This window comes from Orbicella faveolata, unplaced genomic scaffold (genome assembly GCF_042242905.1).
Source record: "Orbicella faveolata isolate gen_17 unplaced genomic scaffold, um_ofav_v1 contig_1, whole genome shotgun sequence".
Lineage (NCBI taxonomy): Eukaryota > Metazoa > Cnidaria > Anthozoa > Scleractinia > Merulinidae > Orbicella > Orbicella faveolata.
In genome coordinates, this window is record NW_028301536.1 from 12,376,978 (window position 1) to 12,402,880 (window position 25,903).

Here is a 25,903-nt window from a genome sequence, read left to right on the forward strand (position 1 = left end):
ATTTGAAGAACAAGACCAAAAGGTATACAATGTGTGCATGTGGCTACGTGTTAAAAGAAGAATAAACAATTAACCTGACAAAAGGCACAGGTGTGAGGATAAAATTCTTTATTAAACCTTACCATTGGTTCTGTCGAAACAATCTTCTAAAAAAATCTACATACAAAACCTACAGTGTCAAATTTCAACGTGATTCAATAAGAAAACTAATTCAGTTTTAAAGAACATGCCTAAAATACAGGCATTAATTGTTAAGTATAAATACATGATACTTGTACTTGTGCTTGGCAGTTCCAAACATCACGCAGCTTGATAATGTACGGATTCATGAATTATCATGAATTACATCACCGTCTTATATAAAACAGTAATTTTCAAAATTCCTAACGAGACGAGTGTCTTCCGTCGTACAGTTTATTTTCCTCCCCAGACCACCACATTGCAATAAAACGAAGGACTGCGAGGAGATAAGGTCCAATTAAGGTACAATAAAATTGAGCATGCGTACTCTATAGACTCGTTCAACATTTTTTATAGCAATGAACAACATTGGCTCACAACAATTTCCTTTGTCTTCTTAGACTTCTACAGGTCTAACGCCTGAGCACTACAGAAAAATTTCAAATTTCACTGAAAACGTCATTTTAAAACGTTGAGGTGGTGGAAGTCGTGAATTTTCTAAATGAACATAAACGCGAAACCGAGGTTGTTACCGGGCTTACTCCAACGGTTGCAATTAAGGTGAGCAGCTAATCACAATTCAAAGAACAAACACGTGACCTGAACCAGCCGAGGGAAAGTATGTAACCAGCTGTAAGCGCGGGAAAAGGGTAGGCGCGGGAATACAAATTACTTGATTTGTTAAAAGCGCGGGAAAAGTGGGACACCCCGAATAACAATCACAGGTTAAGGTTTAGGTTTCGCAGCTGATTGACCGGATGAGAACGTCTTTGTTGTGATTGGTTAAAGCACTTTGTGGAAAGCCACTCCATCAAAGTTGTTAATACTGGCAGTTAAATCGTCGAGTGTAAAGTTCCCATGTGCTGAACATCCCGCATGCAGTCACAATTCAGTCTAAGCGTTCTCTTAGCGAGACGCGTACGAAAAGCCGAGGAATAAAGAAGCCTTCTGATATGCAAAGTGAGGCTTCTAACTTGGAGTTGAACCGAATTAGAAGCAACAATGTTCAAGCTATAATGAGATTTGACATGTCCATGTCCTTTGGTCGATATTTACTGAATATCATTTGAACGTAGCACTGGACGCTCCTTGGTTCCGGTTTTTTGAGACGAACCATGTCCTCTACATCAAGAAGAGCAGGTATTCCAACAGACCTGAAAACACAAAGAACGATTGTCACTATTAGATGTTCAGCCACTGTTATTAAATTTACTGAGCTTTCTGACACTCATAGAAAACGAGGGCGAGGAGTTTTATTGCTTTGGTAGAGACTACAAAAGGTAACTGTCGAAAACCTACAATTTTGAGTCAAAAATCAACATATTTTTTTTCCTTTCAAAGGCACCGCGCACACGATTGCGGTCTATTGGCGAATGGACAACTGTGTGAACCAATCAGATTCATAGATTTGCAAAAGAACACGGCAAAATTCTTTAAATACATGGACGATATCAGTACTTGTGAAGACCAACATTATTGCCTTGCCATGAACAGTAAAATCAAGAATGAATACTTACGTCCCAGTCTCGAATGCCAACTTGAAGTTGTATTCCCTATTTTCCGCTGACAGCGAGTTATAGTCAAACTTATCAGGGTTGAATTTATGGATCAAAGCGCAGAACGCCAAACCATTACTGAAGCTACCACTGAAGTTAGTAATATTTACTCCCTGCAGTAAAACAGACAAAATACTCCGCTTTAAATTCAGTAACCTGTTTGCTGAATTAAGGATGGAACTGACGAAAACCAAAATCAAGAAGGCACGTTACAGTTCACTGTTAGGTAGTCGCGTTTGTTCGTTCAGTGACAAAAATAACTGTAGTGATTGAAAATCCCATCCAAACCAGAATATTCCTACGAAAGACGCTTAATATTGCGTGACTCTAATTAACCGTGTCACAGTTGTTAGTTACCTCATACTCTTGCGTGACATCTTTACACCACGTCAAGATCAACGAAGATACCGACATCTGTCTTTTCAGTTGAGGTTTCTTTTTCAGTTCCCTTGGACTGTAGATGAAAGAAAAAGAACTTAAAATAGCGCTAACAGAGAGGAGTTCTACAGAAAATCAAATTGGAACAATATGGACTGCAGAATTGTTCCTATATAAGCCAAACTTTTTGGTGGTTTTCCAGTCTACCCTATTACAACATTATTTTCACTCCTCCCCACCAAATTTATTTTGAGATTGCGCAAGCGACATGTTAATTCACCCACAACTCGTAGTTCTAACTTACGCCTTGTTTGGATCCGGCGCTTTCTTGAGCGATACTTTCTCTGTTGGACTTGTTGGGGTGGTCGGACCCGTTGAACCGGTTGTACTGGCTGTACTGGCTCTGTTCGTTATTCCTGTTGGACCGGAAGGACTGGTCGGCGTAGTTGCATTAAACCTGTTTACGGACGGAGTTGGAGTCTTTTGTACAAACTGTTTCTCCTTCGCTCTTTTCTCGTCCTCTGCAGCTTTCTTGAAAAAAGCCATGCGGTCCTTAACGGAACCCATGCCTCCACCTAATGGGTCTGACGGTGGCCTGCCTCCAGGGCGACCAAACTTGGGACCCTGGAAACGACACAGTAAGACAACAAAACCGATGAGAAACTAATAATATTAATAGATCAAGTCCACTTTTGGCGGGAATTACACCTCGGCTGATTACCTGATGAGTTACACCTCGGAATAATGTGTATGTAACTATGATACTACTTGTAAATTAAAGATTTTGTGTTCTCGTATCTGAATAAATTATTATTTTTTTCGGTATGGTTGCATTGAAAGAAGTTTGGTCAAAATGGTAAGATGTTCTAACCTCACAAGTATGTACTATGAATTCTATTTGGAAAAAAAATCCAAGTAGACGATTTAAAAGCACAAAGGTGATGATAATCTCTGACTCTTTTAGATAAATTACAAAGGAACTTACATCAGTTTTGGAGGGTAAGAATGAGTTAGGTCTGGGAGGTCCCACCCTCTGAGGGCCTGGATCAGACCACTGCCTCGATGCCCGGCCAGCCCCCGCGTTGCTATCCCTCGGGGGAGGAGGCTGCCAAATGCGGGTTGCTTTAGGAGGTTCCTCTCTTTTGGGTGGTTCCTCACACCTCTTTTGAGGTTGGTTGTTTTCGTTGCCATATTCAAATCGTTTCTTTGCGTTTGGAGATCGCGGGCTTTCCTGAATGGCTGTGAGCTCCGTTTCACTGCGGTTGGTGATGGTGTTCCCTTCAATTGCCAGCTTCTCGTGGCTCTCCTTCCGTGAGGACCGCCGTATTTTTCTCTGCTCCTTGACCTGGTCGTCGCCTTCCGAGGTGTTAACCAGTTTAACTGAATCTCCACTCTTTACATACATCAGGCCGTCCAGTTCCTCCTTTCTCTCGATCTCACGAACCGACCTTCTTCGGCCTCGAAGGCGCCCTAGATTCTGTAGCAAGTCTTGCTTGGTCTTTGAATCTTGATGGGTTTCCATGGGCACTCGCTTCATCACCGATGAAGACGAAACTGTTAATTGTGGGGGTGGTGAAGGGGCTTCCTGCTCTCTACTCTTGATCAGAGCTTCCTGGTCAATTTTAAACAGTTCTGCCAGAGACGACCTCCGTGAAACTCTCTGCGGAGTTTCTGCTTCCTTCTCTTTTTCTCTTTTCAACTCTGTGTTGTTATTAACGTCTTGATCCCTCCTCGGTCGTTTCTCTTCGAGGTTAGATCTAACATGGTTGTGTTGATGCCTCCAAGTGTTACTTTCACTGGGGCGATTTTCAGGCGGACTTTCCTCTTTATTCGCCATCTTGAAACTGAAAGTGCTGCGCGTATTTCTGGGCTGTTTAGGTGCGACGTTCTCTTTTCTTGCTGGACTTTCTTCTCTGTTAATGCGATTGGCTCTTTCCTGATAACTTTCTTTCGCTGAGCTCCCAACAGCCATAGTGAACTTAGATGACATGGCGGGTGCGCGCGAATTGTTACCATTTTCACCTGTCATTTTCTCTTTCTTGTCTCTCAGCGTTCGTAACTCCGCCCTGAGTTGCCTTCGTTCTGTTATATTTTTAGTCCCTTCCAGCTGCAAGAATAACAGACATGCGTTAGGTAATTCGGCCTTGATGATTTTTCTTTGGCCCTTTACGACCATTTGTCCAATTGCAAAAATCTTTTCTACCCAGGCACACTAAGCCATAAATAGCCAAGCAATACGTTTCAGAGCCAATCAGTAGGTTGCAAAACTGTTGGCGATATAATTCAATCTAGCGATGGAATTTGAATTTACTGCTAGTACAAGTTATCATATAAAATCTGAAAGAGAATATATTTTATCGTAAGTGAGTGTATCTGCAGTTAAAATATGGTACATGTTATTTTTCGCACACGCACTTCCATTAGTTAAATTAAAATAGTTTCTTTTGAACAGAGAAAAGTTTGCAACCTTTTCAGGACATAAATACATACATACACATACATAAAACTTTATTTTATCTCAGATTTGAGTAGCCAAAAATAGGCTAGTATCTCCGAGAAAATTGTTCTGCCAGAGACGACCTCCGTGAAACTCTCTGCGGAGTTTCTGCTTCAACGCACAGACTAAGAAACAAATTTGTATGTAGCCTAAGTTCTTCATTTTAAAACAGTCTGAATGCTAATAAAACTCAAGAACTCTGGATGTTATGCATCGTCTCTACATTGCCTCGCTCCTACGTTAAACCGTATTGTATTAATGTAAATCTTTCTCAAAACAGCCATCTTTTCCATGCTCACGTGCTGCTCAACAAACTGTTTAGAAAAATGCCCGAAAACAAACTTCTGCGAATAAAGGAAGAGAAAATACGCGAAAACGCTTCAAGAGTTTCGAAAGCAAGAAAGGATGAAAGTTGGGCCAAGAAAGCCGCTGTTTGTCGATCAAGTCATATGAGATGAGAATCTATGGGGAAGCTTTGCACACCTCAGGTCAATGAAATGATAACGAATTCGGCCAAGTCTGCACATCGAAATGTAAGTAATGAAATTAGGAACATAAAAGCAAGCTTGTTCTAATATCATTCAGCACCTGAAGTGGCCATGAAGTGTTCATTTAATAGGGAAACGACTGAGATAGATAGATAGATATTCCATGATGAGTTTATTTTAATCGAGTGTTAAAATAAGCTAAAAGTTTACGCAATTCCTTGGCGAATAACAAGCCGCTCATTTAAACTGTTCAGTGCACGTATTCAAGTGGGAAAGAATTGATTATTTGATCACAACCATTTGAGATGGAATTTGAAGAAAGTCCGGAGAGCGGGTCAACAACTTTAAAAAGCAACAAGTGAATAAGGATGTCCAGCATTGTTGTTTTTATTAGGTTCGATTTCCGCCGCTCTATCGAGTCCGCTGTATGTTCCCCTAGGAGCGCGGGCTCCTTTCCCGAACAGCGGCTGTTGCTCAAGACTGTGTTTTCATTGGACGACGGAGAAATGCAGAACCATGAATAGTTTGATGGGACCTTAGCTGTCTACTTCAATAGGTATACTGGGATGGTGTGTTTGGAAAAGGTACCCAAAAGTTTTCTTTCGATAAGATCTTTTGCACCGGTAATGAAACTAGAGAATTCAAAAAGTTCAATTCAATTTTTGGTGGAAACGTCTGTTTTATGATTCCACTGACTGAGAATAAGGTCAAAAGATCGTCAAACTGAACAGTGTAATCTTAAGTTGCGATCTATTCAGTAAAGCCGTCGTTTCTGCATATTCCAGACAAGTAATTAACTACGCATTGTGCATAGTGTTATCTCAGTACGTGCTGTAAATGAGATTTAAAGCGTTTTTAAATTTGCAACGACCCTTCTCAACGTATTGTGTTCTCAAATGTCACCAAAAAGAAAAGATAATAAATCATTTGGACTCGCGCTAGTCATAGAAAAGATAAAATCAAAACCAAAAGTGACATATAAAGAGTTTAAAGCGAGGAGTAATTATCTTGACGAGGTATTACCACTTCTACCGGGGAATATTTACCATAATACAAAAATACAATATGGTGTCTTGATATTCAGAAGTACGATATGAAAGTTACGTGAGTAATATGCTAAAAGGAAGGGAGATTTTTGCTACCAAAAATAATATTTGCGCGCGATGTGCAAGCTATTGCCGGCAAATACTGGCCTGTGTGATTAGTTATGTTAGTTAGTTACGTTAGTAATATGCTAAAAGGGAGATTTTTGCTACCAACAATAATGTTTGCGCGCGATTTGCAAGCTATTGCAAATACTGTGTGATTGGTAATTAATCAGAGCACGAGAAAAGGTAATATTTACCATGTTCATTACTCGCAAAAAGTACGTAAATGATACTTATATCTTGATAAATTGAGCCAAAAGTGACTTTCAAGTTCGTCTTTGGTAATGCTTATTCATCCTTGGAGGTTCGCTTCGATTTGAAATTGTCGATTTTCACGTTTCGTGACATACCTCGAAATTGTTATCAATAGTTTGAATTCCCTTACCACTTCGATGAATAATTGCTCAGTAAACTGCATTTTGATCTGAATATTACCGTGATAAACATGCCAATTTTAAGATAAAATGACAGACGATGTTTCCGGTGAAACAAAAACAGACATAATGTAGACAAAATTAAAATCAAGAATGCCTCATTCGTGATAATAGAACATTTCTTGGCGCGGCTATGTCAAGTGGATAAAACTCGAAGATAAAAACAACTTTCAAAAAGATGAACCCACTAAACCACGCCTGCCTTTTCTTTTTCATCACTGAGTTACTTTAAACTGAGGTACTTGTAAACTTTAACCTTTAACATGTCGAAAGAACGGAGGTATTCGCGGTTTGAAAACTTGTCATAATTGTGTTTTCTCAAATACTCGTCAAGTTGTGAAAATTCTAAGAATGACTCTTGTGTGTAGGTGGCGATAGACAGAAATAATTTCACCTGTTCTCGAGTGGGACCGGGAACGAAACAAACTGAAATAAAAATAGCAGCTTGAAGCTTCAATTATTGAACGCTGACAGCAAAGCTTCTTAGAAATGATCAACTTTTTCAGAATGAAGTCGATAAAATGTGACCCAAGCCCACAAGTGGTAAGAATCACTGGATAAACACAAAGTTTTCAAAGAAAACAAACAGATCAACCTAGCAAAAAAACGACAAAAAACGGTAGCATAACGGCAATATTGTTTATTTTGTTCAAGTACCGGCTTTCGGCGATTTTTTTTTTTTTTTTTTCATCGACCTGAATATTTTGGAATGGTTCTCGTACCATCCATTCTCAGATAGTTCTCGACCGTGCCGTTTTATCATATCACCACATGACAGTTTTCCAAGGAATTTCTTTCGCGACCTCTGTTTTCCGACAAAGAGAAATGGTTTTAGCGTCGTAGCTAGAACAAACTTTCAATGCCTTTTTAATGCCGACGAAGAATCAACCCATTGTCACTGTCTATCTACAAGACCAGCCTCATCAATTCTTCGCTGGTTGTCAGCTTGATAAACCTCCTCAGTCACTGACAGAATAATGGAGCAACTCTCAAAACTGTTATCTTTCTTCGCTCTATTTCGCGATTTTCTGAGCACAAAATGACAGCCTTAATCAATGTTTGTTTGACGCAAACATTGTGCCGCTCAAAGCGCTTTCTGTGGTACCGAAAAGGAAAGATTATCAAAGCAAAAATAAGCCAGAGTGAAAGATTAAAAGAAACTTTATACTGGCATATTCAGATTTATAAAGCAAATAATCGTCTAGGATATTATTTTGATAATCATTCATATTATGATGAAATTTTATTCTGGGACATCACAGACATAATTCAAGCAGAAATTCTTTACTATTTTTCACGGTATGAAAAAAGAAGAAAAATTCCTGTTAGCAAACCATCTGTCGCGATTGTTAGTAACAGCCGTGGAGCACATTAGTGAATCCGTCCGGGCATGGATCGAACTTTCACAATTGCGCGACAAAAACGTCATACAATAGAAGCCATGAAAAAAGCATATTAGCAGAGAACCGCGGGGTTTAACCCTCCTTTATACAAACCCAGCAGCCATAACTGAACGGAATAACTCTAAATTTACTAACTAGGTTTTACTTTTTATGCCGGCACGGTAGTCATATTTATACAAAGGTTTTAGGAAATGGGGTCAGTGAGTCACGCAGAGACAAACAGGTTTTCGTTTACGACTTATCGGCATAACAGTTTTTCTCCCCGCTTCCAAACGAAAGTAAACACTTTCGTTCAAAGGTAAACAGATTATGAAAATAAGATTCCATCGTCTGTTTTTGTATAGCGACGGGTATTGCACTCGGTCTGTATCGCGTTCGCGACCATTACGACGAAATCAGCTCAAGTTTTGGTGAACTGTTAACCTTGCAGTACATAATTCCGATAAAGGATCATAAAACCTGTTCTTGAAAACTGACAAGCATTTCAAGCATTACTTTGATAGAAAGTGCCCTTAGAAACACACAACTGTTTATGTCGCTGTTAGTACCAAAAAGTACTGGTAAGATTTCTTCTCAAAGACGTATGCTCTGGAAAACCTAGTATCTCAAAATCGAAAACGGAATGCCCAGAGGCTGCAGAATAACCACTTGCAAATGGTCTAAAATTCCGCATTGAAAAAATTCACACAAGACAGTAAAATATGTCAATTAACTGAAAACATTAGTTATTTGAGTTATCCCAACACAAAAGAATGCCTGACAATAAGCGTAGTAATTTCTAATGCAAATGACCGACGTGTGAGTGCTCTATTCCCTAAGTGACACTTCACTACGAATGATGTTCAAGACTCTTACAGCACAGGAATCTGCAATACACCGGTAGCGAATATTCGCCTTACTGAAACGCCGGACTTGTGTCATTTCGGACTAGCTTTTACAAGGCGTCGACTTCTAAATCGGATTGCACTTGCAAAGAAAACACAGCTTTGAAGTGAAAAAAAAATCAAAACTAAAATGAACAACCAACATTTGCTCAATTACATTGACATGGGCCTAATTAAGCAATAAATCTTGATATGTATGGCTGAAGAAATACTAGCAACAAGAGCTGAGAGTGCCAAACTGATAACACACAAACTATGGCCTTGCGCCACTCCATCTTACCATAAACACACGCAGCTCAGCTTGCATACGGAGAAATTTCAGTTGCAAGCTAATTTAAATGACTGCTACCCAGCGTGGGACGTAAATTGTCCACTGTCATGACTGTGTACTATTGTGTAAGTGTCTGCTAATTCCAGTGGACACAACAGACAGACATGGAGCGATGAAACTCGATCTAACGGGATGGTGGCAGCCAAGGCGAACCCACACTGACAACTTCGCTTAAATGCATCGCTTGAAAGTTTGTTTCGTGCCTCTCTGGAATAAAGCAAACTTAAGTAATCCTACATCACGATAACCAACGATCTCAAATTCTGCCGCAAGCACGATAGGAGAGCGAAACGCAAATGAATATAGCGGGAGCGAGGTTTTCGCTCGCTATCTTGCCCGGTATTCACATCAAATATTTCGATACAAAGGCATGTTCCTTGACCTCACTTGTGGCTAGCGCCTTCATTAACTATGCGCACTCAAGTAGAAAACTTTGACATGATACTAGGAGCAAAACTCGTGCAATATAGATTGAGAACACTCGGCAATATCAATTTATGCCGTGATTTTTTACACTGATTTTCGTCGCAATTAAACTCCGTAGCAATGCCAAGTATTAGAAATTCAGTTTCGCATTAATTCTCGTTAAATGTCACCGGCGCGTTAGTAACAAAACTTTGGCAGCCATACGAAGGATCGATCAATGTAGGAACAAAAGAATTCTACTTACTTTCTGCTTAAGAAGAGATTCCTGGCGATTTAGCTCGTCGAGTGTAGCCATTCTGACGTTTTTTCAGGTTGGACCCCTGTACAAGAAAGGAGAGAATTTACAACAGCTGTAGTGAACACTGCCTACCCCCACACATATGAACCCGCAAGCTTATTATCAGATGTAGAGTTGAATTAGGCCTTGCTATTACCAGAATGCAAATCAAGATGCTTGTTTGTTTTTCTTGTCTCTTTTGATTGAACGGACAAAAGAATACAACTCTGAGGCACAAATGAAATATGGTGACGTTTTGATGACGTCAAAAATTAAACTTAATCTTTCGCTGCCGTAACACAAGCTAGCACTTACGGTCTCTCCACAAAGCACACGCTTGTACAAGATTCCCTTCTGTCTGTCTTAATCGCGTCTTGAGGTCACTGTAGTTTCGTGATTGTACGGAAGATAGCTCACTGTTGAGGAGAACACAAAATTAGTTCTTCGACCACTTGTATTTGGACACATGTCAGATCATGTCAGATTTGAAATCAAGACAGTTCATTGTGACCTTTGTGTTTGATTGTCCGTGATGACCTCGAAAATAGCGACAACTGAAAGCCGAAAATGATCCGATTTATCCGTGTTGTACACACAGCCTGCAGGCTTGCGCCAGGCGGACGAACTGTAAGATGACCACCATCCGACGCATTACGTCTTTTTGACGTTCCTAGAGCACAAAAATGCAGCTGTTTTGAGTGTTATGGAGGCGTTTTACGTCCCGCAAAAATGTTATTATGACTACAAAGACAACTTATTTCAAGCCACTTAAAAATGACCGTAGATTTGGCTAATTAGCCTCCCGGCCGCGCGCTGGAGACACCCACGCTTAAATTCAGTCGCAACGAAACACTCAAAATTTGCCTCTCTTTCTACATGATAATGTGAGAAATGATTAAAATGTGACAGGTTTAATCACTAAAAATAATATTTGCTTCGCTACATGCAGCAGCAGTACTTATATCTCTATTTGGATTCACAGCTGCTATGTGTCTTAACAAGCTAAAGCTTAAAACCACGCGGCCAAGAAATATGTTCATGACAGCGTCTGGGGTGGAGAAAGATCGAAAACTCCCTACCTTCTTCCTCGGCTGTGGTCTTATGTGTGTAATAAGATGGATTTTATCAATACCCTGCTATCGTGCGTACTCGGGAAAGTGAGTTAACAAACCGGCAGTAGACTTCAACCCAGCTGCGAGGTTAATCGCTGGATATATGGTCTCTCTCGAGTGAAATCCTCTTAGAACTGACCTCTTTTCAAGTTGCCTCGCTGATTTCAAACTGACGCGCGCCAGACAATCAGCGGAATAGGGGAAGGGAGGCCTGTAATTATATGATAAAATAGATATTTTGCGATAAAATAGCGAGATGTCCTGCTAGAAAAATATTGAATCCTTTGAATTGACCGTTACGCCGTGTAAGGGGTTGAATGATAACATTGTTGACAATCTTGGTTACTTCTGTTCGCAGAATCAAGGATTTGCAAAGAGTTATTTATGGTATTCATATCGATAAAGGAAATCGTTGACCAAAGATATCGTCGAGACATATGCCGGGAAAGAAACTTTAGCCAAAAAATAATACTTCACAGCTTGAATTTTGTCCAGATAAACCAATGAAGGTCAGCTGAGACTGGGGAATCACATTTGTGAGAACGTGTCAATCGCTGTATATAGAGAAATGCTTGTCAAAGCAATACAAAGTGTTTTAGTTTTCAGGAATTGTAGCTAACAGTGTTATGAGAGAGAGGAGTATTCCACCAGTTGCTAAAAAAGTTCATCTTGCTTTACTCTACATCTTTTAAATAAACCGTCTAAGTATCATGCATAGTTTTTGTGTGCCTTACACATGATGACTATTTTTGGTAACCTTTTCTGGAAACCGAAGGCCGTTATTTTGGCAATTAACTGTTGACATAATTATGAAACGGTGATCTTTCATCAATACTTATCGAAGTCTGCAAAGTGGAGTAAAGAACAATTCCAGGCAATTATCACTTGTTCGCAGATGCAACGCAAATTTTTTAAGAAACCAATTTTCCTGTAATATAATTATCATTTTAATTATTAAAATAAGCTAACCCGCATTTGTTTAAATCCCTATAAGCCATGTGTTTTTATTCATTTTATTCCTCATTATTTCAAGAGTCGAAACGCAACCTACCTGAAATTGTAGTCAGAAGACTTTTCTCACATAACATCCATAAAATGTTTCTTTAACTCTTAGCTAGCCTTTAACGGTTTTATTTAATAGTATAAAGGCAAAAGTAATGACGGTTGTTTTTCATTTTGACTTTGTTTTTTGAGAAATGTGAGTACTTAGCAAAATAGGCGAGCTGGAATGAATGCTTTTAAAAGGGATTTAAAAAATCTCACGTGCATTTTGAACAAGAATGAACGCATTCTTTGTGTTGTCTGATCCTTGGCTAATTTGTACGCGTGGTTTAGCTTGTGGTTTTCATTAGACGAGAGCCATTTCTAAACTATTAATCCTATCGAGTATCTTCATTGGCGGCCAATGTATTTTATATTTGTAGGTTTGAACCTGCTCTCGTTAAAAAATATATTTGCCGTGGTAAATTGCGCCACATTTTATGCGTGTGGAAGAAGTTGCGCTTCTGAGGCGTATACCAGACTTATAGTCTGACGTATATCACGAGAATGAAAGATAACAGCAATATCCACCTGGTTGTCACAAATGGTATCTGCTCCCAGCCTCTTGTTTGTTATGATCCGGTTGTAGCGTTTGTTTTTTTCGTTGTAATGTTTTCACCGCATGCAGCTGATGTGTTTTCTTTCTCAATTAGGAACTGTTTGTGGTCCAATTAATTTTTAAAGAAAGTCCACCGAGAGATGACCACAATATCCATGAATTTCAGTCAAACATAAATTAATTTTTCAAATATGAATTTGTAAAGTTAGAATTAGGAACAGACCAGAAAGCTTACGAAACCAATGTACGTTTTAAAAGTTAGCAAACTTCACGGATTCCTACTAGTCTGATTTGATGTGTCTTCAACTTTATATTGAAACTTCCCTTCTGTGGTCTTTAATACTGAGAATAATTGAACGTCCTTACCGTTGAAACGCATATCCTGATACACTCACTAACCTTCAATATCTTCTTAATTTCTTTATGCACTGTTAATGTACTTTTCAACTTCTCCACTAATGGCTTTGACGGAATTGTGTTAGCTGCGCAGTGCTGTTTCACGAATGAAGCATTGACCGGCGACAAGAACACAGAACAATAATAAACTTCTGCTGTGCATTCACGTGCGTAGAAGTGACAGGTGGGCGGGGAGTATTTCCTGTGACAACTCAGTGCCAAAACCGCGAGGAAAAAATCAATGTCAGATACCGGTAATCCTTCCGCAGAGTCACGTACGATCATACAGAAGTAATGAAAAATGTTGACAAAAGAAATGATCGTGCTCGTTGAGTAAATATATGTTTTGCGATAGATCACGGAATTTTGCGTTTTTTTTAAGAGTAATTGATTGAGTTTTAAAATCCCTGCGTGGTGATATCGGCCTCCTCTTTCCGTCAAGGACGTCTGCAATCTGAAGTGATTTGGACACGATCGACGAAGCAAGTTAATCTGTTTTAGAATTAAGATCTTTCCAGTCGAGCAACTGGCCGTTAAAAGGTATTAATGTTAAGATGGCGCATGGTTCTTGAAATAACGTGCAAGGAATCGAGAGTAAAAATCGTGCAAAGTGTCGAAGTTACTTGCATGCACTTGGAGAGAACTGGAAAATACGCCTCAACAAGGGTGAGATAAGCAACGGTAGGTTAATTACTGATAACAATTTCGGTCTGACTGGGCTCATAAAAAATATTCTGTCGATTAAAGAAGATGGATAAAACGGTTTTTATGTAAGCTCATGTTTTGACCGACAGCTACGATTTGAGGATTTATTTCATAATCAAAGCTGCTCAGTGCGGCTATGGATAGCAGAATGTGTCCGAAACAAAGAAGTCGTAATCAGACTTAATGTGGAAGTATATAACAACTTTTTACTACATGTAGCCAAAGCCAAGACATCTTTGAATCAATCGTCTCTAACACACAGAACATAATTTAGTCGTGATATTTGATTACGACCCCAATAACTTCTGACTGGCACAAAAGGAAAACGTTCTCTTTGGGTGATTTATAACAGCATTTTCCCATGCAAATCCCGGCAACGCTCTATCATGAGAAAGACCACTGCAAGGTTTAGAATTTTGAATAGTAGCAGTGCTTCAAAAGGGTCCCTGGTGGAGACGCCACATGATAGTGAAACAGTCATCGAATCTTAACCTTATTCCAAACTAAACAAATAAAAACTGGCCATGATAAGGATTCTACAATCATTGCTCGAGATTGATTACGATGATTAGAAAACAACTTTCAAGAGATCGTAGTTAAGAGTCTGATCTTAAGATAGGAAGTTGATTAAGTGTGATCCTAACGGTGTTATAGCTAGAATGCGCCGTTAGATGTCGAGGAAAATACCAGAAAATAGCAATGATAATCAAGCTATGACAAGGGCCTTCTTCTAAGTCTGTGGTTCAGTGAAAAGAAATTGGTCATGCCCACTGATTTGATCGCAAAACCAATTAAGAGTTATTTTCATCCAGATGGGATGAAATGCGAAGCAAAAATGTCCAAGTCTTAGGATTAGCCGTGCAGTCGATCTTTTTCCGATTGAATAGATATTACCAGGAGTTCTTTCACAGCTACCTCCTAACTTCATATGTCAGGGTCACGTGACGGATTCCCGCAAAAGGTTTAAAAGAATCGAACCCTTCGGCTGTACTTTGCAAACTCGGCTCAAACAGATTAGAGTCCTCGATATCTAATTGGCTAACGAAGAACAATAGAGGTAGTTTCTACGGCATTTTTTTTTTAAAAAATAGTTTCAATTTCAACGCCGGACCGTCAGCCATTTTGGATTTGAGTCCGTTCCAAGAAGACGGCTTGGAAGACTCGTTTCAACGCTATTAAAGTGAAACTGATTTGGTCAAATGTTTCTAGATAAGTTTGATGACCGAGTTTGTGACTAAACGTGGGATATCACTCGAAAAGTCAGATGCGGGCAATTATCAAGGCCACTAGTCAAGTACCACATTATCTCCGCTTTACAACGTTTCGCTTACATCAAAGACGGTTCGTTGCCGGCATTGTAAAGTTCGTTGTCTTATGATAAAAACTACCCAATTAATAATACCTTACAACGTACAGCATAAAATGGCCTCCTTTAGGGCATAAATGATAGCCAAGCTTCTTACTATAAAGATGGGCTGAAATTAAAATATTGCACATGTTTCTTAGACATTTAAGAGTTGTGGAAATATAGCGGTGAATATAGCCTAAGGGCTGATGAATCAAACTCAGTAAGATGGTCGCTTGAGATCAAAGCTGAATCCGTTATGACGGCGGGCATGCTTGTTCGGCATTATTATCAAGATTGGATGATAAAAATCCCTCCAAAGTTCGTCTGTTAAGTATAAAATCGCCTTTAATTTGACTAAAGAAACGTTTTCCCCACCGAACTCATAACCATCTTGAAGATGAACGTTCTTAAAAACTATTTTTGCTAGCCTTAGGGATGGAGGTACATAAACATAACCAAACATGTCAAGTGGTCTCTTCCGCCTGATAGCGGTGTATTTGCATATAAAGGGTACCGCTGTGTTATTTAAAGCTCACACAGGAAGGTAGTCTAGAGGTCCTTGCAAATTAAAGGTCGTAAATTTGAAAGAGTATCAACTGTGTCCCGTACCCTAAAAGTGGAATGGACAGTAAAGAACAGTAAAAAGAGATTCCTTTTGTAAATGGATCGATTCTCTTAAATCTTCTGTGAAAAAGCACGTTTTCTAATTTGAAAATGTATCAATATTACTTTAGCTGGGTCAACTATTAGGAAGAGCCCGGCCAATGAAAAATATTGCACTATGTCAAGATCAATTTAAAAAGCAAATATGTAAAATGTTAAGTACTCACCTGCTAGCACGATCATGCTGTAAAGGTTTAAGCTCTTTCGAACGATAAACTTTGAAACAAAACCAAAATAAGGGGAAGAACTCTGATGAACGCTCTTTGAGTAGAACTGAGTAATAATAAAGTAATGTATAATAATGAAGAATTTCCAAAACATTCCGAGCTTTATCCCGAATGTTTTTTGTAACCTGTGAGGTGCGTTGTTAACGTACCCGAAAACTTTTTGCACTGCACGGACCTATTACCAGTTTTTCTGCAGTAAATTTGTCCAAACTCACGACTTCGGTTTACTTTGATTCGAGGGAAAAAACTCTGTTCTTCCGAAACAGCGTTCAATAAGGCCGTCGTCCCCTGCTAACCCTAAATTATTTTGTAGTTAATGTAAATTATTACTGACTGCAGCTTTAGCGCCGAAACCAACTGACTTTAAACATTATTCAAGACAACCCTATACTGTATGAAGTATACTTTTCTATATTTCAAACAGTTCTATGCAGATTCATGGGGCTTCATGACGTTTATACCCGGCTGACGCTCTATTGAACAGACTTCTATCCATGCATATTGACATCTCGAGTGTTTTACTATTAAACTGTAGAATACTGACCTGGGGTAGTAGAAGTTAAGTAGCTTGAAACAGATTTAGAAAATCCACTGCTATTAACAAATCGTAAGACCTCGTGGCGAAATCAATTAACATGCCTCAACTTGTAACACTATATAATGCAACAGAGTCCTGGGCTCTACAGTACCCGTGTCACGATGAGAACAGGTGAAAAGTGAAACTGAAAAAAAAAAAAAAAAGAAAACATGATCTGACGATCGAGTCAGTCGATTTTTTTTTTGAAACTTCTGAAGTTCATTAATTGGTTAGAAATAATAACAACAAACAATAGAGTCGTTACGATACAGTATGAGCAATAACAGCATTGAGGAAAATTTCTTTCACCTTTAACGGGCGACTGACCGTGCACACAGATATTGACACTTCGTACTACGATTCTCCCATTCAGTTTATTAAATACCGTGCTCCATCGTCATAACGAAACGCATGGTAAGACTTATATTTACAAAAGAAATTCATTAAACGCTGCCTATGGTAAAATATATTCACAATATCTGGCTAAAACGTAACAGATAGGCCGCTGGTTTTCCCTAAATTGGCCTATTTCTACGCTTTTATTTGTTTACCAGCCAATCAAAATAAATTGTATTACTATCTACTCTCACCGCCAACAGATGCAAAGCCAACACCAAATTTTGTTGCCTACGTTGTCTTGGCCAATCAGATTACACCTGTTTTCTGATTGGCTGCTGTAGATGGCTTTGTGATTGGCTTTATAACTTATCACGTGAACCAAACGCCATCGGATAAACTACTACTTGTTAATAACCTAATGAACCTGTTTTTCAGCTCTAACACGGCGAAATGTAAGAAACAGTCTAACACAAGTACTCGATCAACAGTTTAGGCCATGCCGTAATAATGTCAGGGGACTTAAAGTTTGAGTAAGAGTGCGACTTTTCAATTCTAGTTTGCAGACTTCACATTTTCACGTCACATACCCATCTCATCCCATGAGCGACCCTCTCAACTTGAAACTAACACAAGGAGCAAGGGCTCTGGAAAGATCACTGATTTGAAATTTGTAAATCGTTCTTGTACTGTTAGTCCAATCTAAAGATCCTAATGACTGACCAACTCAACAAGATCTTAAGGAGAGTGAGCGGATTTACACAGGTTAACAAGTTACTGTAACATAACCTACAGCTAACAAGAGATAAACACGGTAATGCAGTTGAACCTCCTCAATACGGTCACAAAAGGAGCTCTCCTGAGTGTCAGTATTGTGGAGGTAGAAATTATATGTGAGATGTAGTTACTCTGGAAGCAAGTGTGACCTGGCTGCAATATAAAAGTGTCCATTGGGTGAGGCTGGCTGTAAGAAGAGGTTCGACTGTAGGCTGATTTGCCTTCACCCATGATTAAGGGTATCATCAAGCTTAAACTGGTAGCGGTGCCAAGTTGTCATTTAGTTTCTTCCCTAAGTGTAGAAAGCAATTGACACTTACATAAGTTGATGGAGTAAGACTACATAACACAGCCGAGAAATCTAACAGTTGAAAACACCCCAGTTTTAAATCCCCACTACATATGTGTAAATCTACTTTTTACAATAATTTAAATAATAAAAAAAATTGACATTCAGGAATAAAATTAAAATCTGACTCAAACTGGAACTTCCCATGACATTATGTCACTTTGCCTATTTTTGCCAAATGATGCTTCCCATTATGGAAAAAATAAATGTTTGCACAGTCACGCAAAAGCTCTTAATAAAAGCTGTTGAATGAATCGTAAGGTAAAAACAAGAAGCATATTATCAATTAATCACTCAATAAAATATCCGCAGAGACATTTGTACTCTGAGGTAAAGAATCTTGCTTTTCCAGCCGCAGGCATAATGTGTAATAAAGTCAGCAACTGTTTATTCAAACACACTCCGTTGAGCTGATTCATCAGTCCATTCCTTGTGACATTTTATTCAAACTGTTTAAAACTCTGTGCTGCGCTGTATCTCTCACAGCTCTAAAGGATTTGTCAGCAATGGTGTTCTCTCCCCTCCATTGGCATTTCCGTTTTCATTTTCATGCCTGCAGTTACGCTGACATATGGGGCATGTTTCTTTAATTTCCATCCACTTCATAATACATCTGAAAAATTGTAACAACCGTGTGTAGTAAATTAATATATTTGTTCAGTAGTTTCAATCTGTTTATGTCAGTGGTGATTTTGGTTAATTCCCATTCCCACCTTAAGACATGTACAAGTTCACAAATAGATCATATTGATTTCATATTCCAGTATTGAATAGACAGTTTACATGTTTCTATTCTTGTTGCGACTCTATTCAGACTGCTATTGATTCATTTTGGGAGGTTACAATTGAGCAATTTGCCAAATGCAGATCATTGCATGGGAGTATGTGCAAACAGAACAATAATATTTATTTATTTGTAACCTCCCAAATGAATCATCAAATGATTTGAATTGGGAGGCGACAAGCTAGGATGTAAATACATTAGTCAAAACTACCACATTATCACTCCCCGGTTTAGACTCAGTTGAGAGCTATAGTTCCACTCCAAAACCGAAAATACAAAAATGGTCAGTTGGTTTCATGGACGGAGCAGGGTAGGAGGACAATGTCTGCTATAGTGCTATTGTTTTAAGAAACTGGACAGGGTTTCTGATTGGATTTCACACCTAACATTTGTTTTAAAAAGCAAGGTTTCTGAAATTCCAGGTTTTGCAGGAGCATCTTCTCCAATTTTCCTTGTTATTCATTGACGCCTCTACACTTACATGGAGCCCCTTGCAGAAATCAATGTGAATATGATATTAACCAGCTGCACAGTGTGATCAAGAACCTTTATTGACTCACTTGTGATGATAAGCATGTCCACATCTACAAATGCTGATTTCCTCCTTGTTTTGAAAATCATCCAAGCATATTGCACATGTCTAAGAAACAAAATACAATATCGATGGGCTTTATGCAAAGTGGTTGTGAGAATAATAAGTCCTCAAATATATGCACAAACAAAGAAAAATTGTAACTAGCTATGTTTAATCAATTCATTGGCTCTTGTATATTTTGCACAGTGAAAATAACAATTCATATATGGTGTGATTGTCTGGGTGAGGGTAGTTCTGAAAAGGGCCGTAAGTTGTACGTTGGTGACTGGAGACAATTCAACAGCAGGAGTGGGGGTCATCTGCAGAGTCAACTGAAAAGTGTTTGTCAGTCGACGGTGTTACAAAATAGCACTTGCATGCAGAAACTCAAAATAATCTTTTAGCTGCCATTGTAGCCCAGTTCAAAGAACCTAATCAAATGTGCTGATCCCTACAATGAATACAATATTGCAGAAGTTTGGTTTGGCAGTTTATCTTGGTACAGTAAATGACACAAACTTCAATTTCAACAGTGGCTGTTGGAGTGGCAACTTCATAATCAGTGGCTAAACTTAATGCATCAGTTTGACAAAATTTCTGATTCTCCTCAAATCTACTATATATTTATTTACTTTTTACATTAGAGTGAAGATTTGAACACTTACATCATTCTTTAGAGAAACTTTCTTTAGCCATTTCCTCCTGTAGTTTCCCTTGAAAATAGCAAAATAAACCAAAAATATAATATTATTACAGATTCTTTTTGCAATTTTTAAAACTGTAATTCATGACAGTACATCAAAAATGTTCAAAATTTCCCTTGACTTAAAACTTAGGTCCGAGTCACCCTGGCTGAGTTAACTTTTAGCTTAGTTCTTTGCAAAATGCAACTAATCTTTTAGATTAGGATTGCGAACTCATCTCCGGGGGGTGAGACAACTCGGGTGGGTGAGTTGTCTTGCCTCGGCAGGTAGGGTAACCCTGGTAGGTGGGACAACTTTTTTCATATAAATGCCGTAGCTTGCCCAACCGGGACAACTCTTGTCATGGCGAGTGTCACGTAACGCCTAGGTTTAGGATTTAAAGCAGAAATTTGTATCAATGAAGTGAAAATTAGCTCAGCAAAACCCACTGTGATCCAATGACCGAGGAAAATTCAAAGAAAGAGGGATATTTACACATTTGATTATTCAATAGGGGTTAAGAATAATCATGCAAGGTCAACTTTCACTTGACCTGCAGGGATTAGGTTTTCAAATATAAATGCTTGATAAAGTTGCCTCTGGGGGAGGGTTGTCTCGGGTACCTGACACCATATAACTGGGGCCTTACACAATATTTCCAAGCAAGCAATGCAAGACAAAAAGATATTTTAAGAAGGAACACTATACATTTTTCTCTTCCCGATATCATCTCCACCCTCAGATGTATCCGATCTCTACATTGCATTCCTTTTCATGCCAGCCTGTGGCAGCTGCTATCCTGGCAAATTCACTACCAATTTGCAGCTACATGTACTGTCTCATTTGGTGATGATCAAAAAATAAGGCCTCAGAGTTTCGAAAGCAAGTTCCCTTTTATACAACTGTTAATAGCGTTTTCTAGAACTTTTCAAAATGAGTACTGATAGTAATCTCATAGAATTACCCGTCTTAGGCCATCATATTCAATTCTTCTTGAAGATTCTACATCTGCACTCAACTCATCGCTGGTCCTTGAAAGAACAAAATATTACATTTCAAGTCTGTGATGAATACCATTTGAATACAATTTTTCCCTCTTTTAACAAGACCCTTTCAAAATACTGCCATGCAACTTTTTTCGCTAACATTAGTTAATTTCTCATCTGATATTAACCACATGACAATTTACCTGCCAAGTTTTGCTATTGTGACATGACTCCAATTTATCACACAAATTCACTTTGCAATACAGCTACTAATTAACCCTTTAAACAGACACTAGAGAGGCATGTAGGTGTCCATGTAATACAGGTAGAGAATACAGTAAATCCACAAATTAGTGCCCCCCCCCCCTCGAATAAGCGCCCCCTTCAAAAAAGTGCCCCTCCTACTGGCAAAAATTACAAATAAGCACCCCCCTCGAATAAGCGCCCCCTCCCCTCCCCCAATTTTGTGGATGCGCAATGAGACAAAGGATGTGTAGTTTTCATCATGTAGTATTAGATTTGTGCATTGTCTCAATTTGTGAAAATGTTACGTTTGGAAAAAAATTACTGTACAAGTACTAACAGAGCCATGATTTAAACTTAACTTTAGGATCAGCTTTTTATGTGGATAAACATCGAATAAACAGCTTATGTTGTTGTTTATGCCCAGATGATGTATTTAAAAAAAAAAGATCATGTCAGGCCATGATTTGGGAAAAATTAAATAAGCGCCCCCCCCCCCCCCCTCCCTCCCTCGAATAAGTGTCCCGTGTCTTCTTCTAAAATTAAAATAAGCACCCCGGGCACTAATTTGTGGCAGAAGTATATTGAGGTCTCCACACTATGGAGGAGTCTGTAAGAAGTTTTATTCATGATACTTTTATTATTGTATGAGTAATGGTGTAATTGTTGTAGCATTTTTTTTCTATGAATCAGACCAGCTAGAGCAGCCCCAGTGGCCTTAAAGTGTTCACCTTCAGTTGGTAAATTTACAATCACTGAATACTATCTTACTGCAGATGAAAGTACATACTTAAGTCTCAACTATCCCATACCTTAAAAGATAACAGCAGAATGCAAAACAAAGTCCAAGAATAAGGAAGCCAATGAAGACAATGGGCAACAAGAATATAGATGGGTCATTAAGATAATCTTCACCAGTCATGACCAGTGCTGAATGACAGATTTACCCTGAAATGAAAGATGACCAGTCAAAAATCAGACATAACCAAGCTTGGCAACTTTCAGTGAAGCTTAACTTTAAACACTTTAACAAAAATTTTCAGATTTTTCCAAATGATTTGTCATGTTCATATTAGGCCATGTTACAACCTGTACCATTTTCTGTTTGTTATTAATTTATAAATTATAAAATTCTGGTCATATAGTGCATGGTCTTATAAGCTATACAGACTAGAGTTGTTTTCCACAATGCTATTTTTAAGATATCAAATTACACTTAATTAATTTCTAGACTTAAACATTAAAATGACTTTGAAAAGTCATTTCTTGTTTACAAGAAAACAATCAACAACAAAAAGTCATCTTGGAAAGTTGAAAGTACTTACAATTTATTAGTCAATAAAAATAACCCCATGTGATGTCCCACATGATGTGGGATTCATAAACTTTCAAATTCGTTCTAGTAGCTCCCCTCATTTCCGCATCAGGTTATGTAAACATGCCTACATTATTTCTAGCCTGTTAGAGCTAAGAGCCTGGCATCTCATCCCTCTAGGCCAGGTTGACATTTCACAAAAAAGAACACCTGTGATTCACAGCTGAGAAAGTATCCCACACTGATAGCTACTGCAATAACTGTTAATAATTTGCACTACATAATTTATTAATGTTTTTGCTTTACTTGGAACTACCACTGCTGTCAAAGAAACATTAATCCATGTAATGAGTACTAACATTTTAAGGACGCGTTTTCATCTCATTAGGAATCCCTTTGTAAGTTGTGATTTGTAAGTTTGAAAACAAAGGGGGAAAGAACTAATTATGACATATCTGGTTCTCAAAGGTGTCAAAAGACTGACATCAACAAAAACAAATTCAATGAATGTTTTTATGCAATAGTTGCAGTGTTGCAGACTTGCATGAGGTTGCTCAATTTTACAACAGTCATGTTTTAGTCTCCCAATAGGACACTTTCAATATCTTAAAATTTAGCTTGATAGTGAGGCTCAGAGGACACAAACAAAGGGAACTGAATGACATGTTTATTCATTTCTTTTGTTTGTGTCCTCTTGGTCTTGCTATCAAGCTGACTTTTAATATATTGTCAAAGTAAAAAAAAAAAAAAAATTCAAATTATACGGTTTTTACATAGGGCCAGTATCCTGGTCTAATGTTAGACTAAAATAACAGATAGTTTTTCATTCACACAAATTAGCTATTTGACCAATCAGCATATTCAATTTCATCCAGTTTAACCAGACTCTGGGCAGATTTTCATCACCAGCGGGGAATTTTTTAACAGTGCATTGTAGATCATTGAAGATCATCTCTCTTGAGAAATGCCAAACCAGCCAAGAGTGATGAGGCTAATTAAAATAATCATAAAATGCAGTCGAACAAAAACACATGCATCATCTCATTACTTATGTGACCAGATCTTGTGGCCACTACAGTCCAACCCCTATTAAGTGGCCACCTATTAGACAGCCACTCCAATTAGGCGGCCAGTAATTTAAGGGCGTTTCTATTGTTTTTACCTCTATTAAGCGGCCAACCCCTTTTAAGCGACCACTATCCATTTCCCCGAGGGTGGCTACTTAATAGAGGTTGAACTGTAATTAAATTGAGATATCCTGCAAGAATCATTAGGGACCTTAAGATGTCAGGACAGGAAGACCTAAGACGGCTATCCCGAGTAAATTTACTCAACTGGGCATGTGCACAAGAACTCTTGACTCATTTCTCTGCCGTTGTCATCTCGTTGAGGACGCCATTTCGCCCGACCTACCATCATATGGACAACGTGAGTACTTTGCTCTTGTTTTGCCCTGGAAATGTTCCAGTCGACCTTATTTTCAGTTATATTAATGAGAATGTTTATTGAGTTCACATTTTTCGTGATTGCAGTGTAGAAATACTACGCTGAAATACGAAAAAAAATGTGAACTAAAATATTCCTTGTCTCTGTTCATTTGTGTTTCTGCAGTCACTGTTCAGTCGCTGTCACAAGTGTACAAGCTCAAAACGAAATATAAACCGTGTGCATTGAGAATGCATCAGTGTAAGTACAGTCGATAAAATGTTGTAAGAATGAGTGCCATGAAAGCATCCATCCAGCAAATAAAATGCACAGTTGCAAACTGATGTTTACTGTTGTTTTGATGTAATGTTTGCTTTATTTTTATAATGCTTGTTACAATTACAGATGGAAATCAAAATGTTCACCCAATGTCAGGGTTCTCTAACGACAGGATTCTCAAAGTCCTTAAACGCTCGGTGGTAAAAGCCATCTGACGTAGGTCGATCAGGTTGTTCGTTTATTTTTTCGTAGGAAAATTCTGATTTCTTTATTACAAAGAAAGAAGAATAAATTCAGCATTGACTGTTCACCATCGTTTAAACTTTATAGGATAAGATTTCTACCATCTCTTTAGTCTAAAGGAAGTCATTGCTTTTGGGTATATCTTTTACGAAGCTCGCGTTATTGACGCCGCTGTCCTTTACGAAAATACACATCTTAGCATTTTGTCTTTGGGGACACGACGGGACCCGCGAAAGTTTCCCGCGACCACTGCCGTCCTGGCCTTCCCGTCCTCGTAACTAAGGTCCCTAATACTAAACTGCAGACGAAGACAAATCGATCTGTCATGAGATTCAAACCAGGTAAATCCACAATATCGTACATTGCTTGTGTTTTTTGTGAATACATATATATGAGCAGCAGCGCCAATGCAACATAGATGATGTAAGCTTAATTCAGACAGTACGAGGTCGGATTAGTGTTAGAAACAGATCAGTAAGAGTATTTGTAAATTGCATTTGTTTTCATCTATTTTCATTGATTATGCATGGTTTGCATCGCTTTCGTTCCTGGTACAAACCTTTAAGACTTCATATTTTGTACTGTACCTAAACAAAATAACATTCCTTCTCGAACGCTGGCCGTCAACCATTCATGAATACTAAACAAGATTATGCTTTGGTTTATTGACCCAGTTACATGTATTCGTCGTTCTATCCCGTGTTGCTAGGGTAATCAAGCCTGTAAAAGGAATCATCCCTATTTCCGCTGGTTTAATACAATATTCGACAGCAATATTGCCTCTTGCTGTTGTGTTATTTTCATTCTAAAGGTCTCAAGCTTGATGAAAATCGAAGACACGGCTTGTTTAATCGGACAGTCAGATTATTTGCCTAAGGTCGACAAAAATTTTCAGTTCGAATCTGATCTTCAACTTTTCCTACAACTGATACTATCAATGTACAAATCAAACGAAGTTTTTAAGCAAAAAGGCATACCAAATACATCTAATTTCCATAACTATAGTGAGCTTATTAATAACGGTTGCTGTTTACCTTCAAAACAAAGCTAAGCTACGCAGCTAACTTCGATGCAGCGGAGGAAAATAATCTGCAAGGTCCCTCTTGATTCAGCTCAGAAAAAAGTGAGGCAATGAAAATGGAAACAAATAACTGACCTGGCTTAACCATTGCGATCAAAATCCGTGAGTTGTAAGTGTCTTTCTGAAGAAAGAGTTCCACATTTCCTCGAGGCCCAGATTAAAATGGCTTTGTTCTGCTTCCCGACGTTCATTGCGATA

At 38.6% G+C, this 25,903-nt stretch overlaps 2 protein-coding genes and 2 long non-coding RNA genes across 9 annotated transcripts; 2 read left to right on the forward strand and 2 right to left on the reverse strand.

Annotated features, from left to right (window-relative positions):
• Positions 1–91: 91 nt before the first annotated feature.
• On the reverse strand, positions 92–16,849 carry LOC110041761 (uncharacterized). 6 transcript variants are annotated; one of them, XM_020747081.2, is made up of 8 exons: positions 16,598–16,849; positions 10,318–10,418; positions 9,970–10,045; positions 3,100–4,221; positions 2,419–2,738; positions 2,094–2,190; positions 1,698–1,849; positions 92–1,334 (listed from the first exon to the last, which is right to left on the reverse strand). In XM_020747081.2, the coding sequence occupies exons 3-8, from the start codon at positions 10,018–10,020 to the stop codon at positions 1,187–1,189; spliced, it is 1,890 nt and encodes a 629-aa protein (XP_020602740.2). In that variant the 5' UTR covers positions 10,021–10,045; positions 10,318–10,418; positions 16,598–16,849; the 3' UTR covers positions 92–1,186. The 6 variants fall into 6 exon arrangements, with proteins under 6 accessions (XP_020602740.2, XP_020602737.2, XP_020602739.2 ...); XM_020747078.2 differs by lacking the exon at positions 16,598–16,849 and adding an exon at positions 13,114–13,390; XM_020747080.2 differs by lacking the exon at positions 16,598–16,849 and adding an exon at positions 11,082–11,768.
• On the forward strand, positions 13,573–22,205 carry LOC149118120 (uncharacterized). The gene is made up of 2 exons (XR_016207227.1): positions 13,573–13,791; positions 22,139–22,205. It is a non-coding gene; the product is annotated as an uncharacterized LOC149118120 (long non-coding RNA).
• Positions 16,986–25,887, reverse strand: LOC110041762 (RING finger protein 122-like). Its single transcript, XM_089289624.1, has 6 exons — positions 25,781–25,887; positions 22,175–22,310; positions 21,098–21,164; positions 20,116–20,163; positions 19,437–19,516; positions 16,986–18,705 (listed from the first exon to the last, which is right to left on the reverse strand). The coding sequence occupies exons 2-6, from the start codon at positions 22,282–22,284 to the stop codon at positions 18,573–18,575; spliced, it is 438 nt and encodes a 145-aa protein (XP_089145750.1). The 5' UTR covers positions 22,285–22,310; positions 25,781–25,887; the 3' UTR covers positions 16,986–18,572.
• Positions 22,490–24,469, forward strand: LOC149118121 (uncharacterized). Its single transcript, XR_016207228.1, has 2 exons — positions 22,490–24,105; positions 24,289–24,469. It is a non-coding gene; the product is annotated as an uncharacterized LOC149118121 (long non-coding RNA).
• Positions 25,888–25,903: the final 16 nt, after the last annotated feature.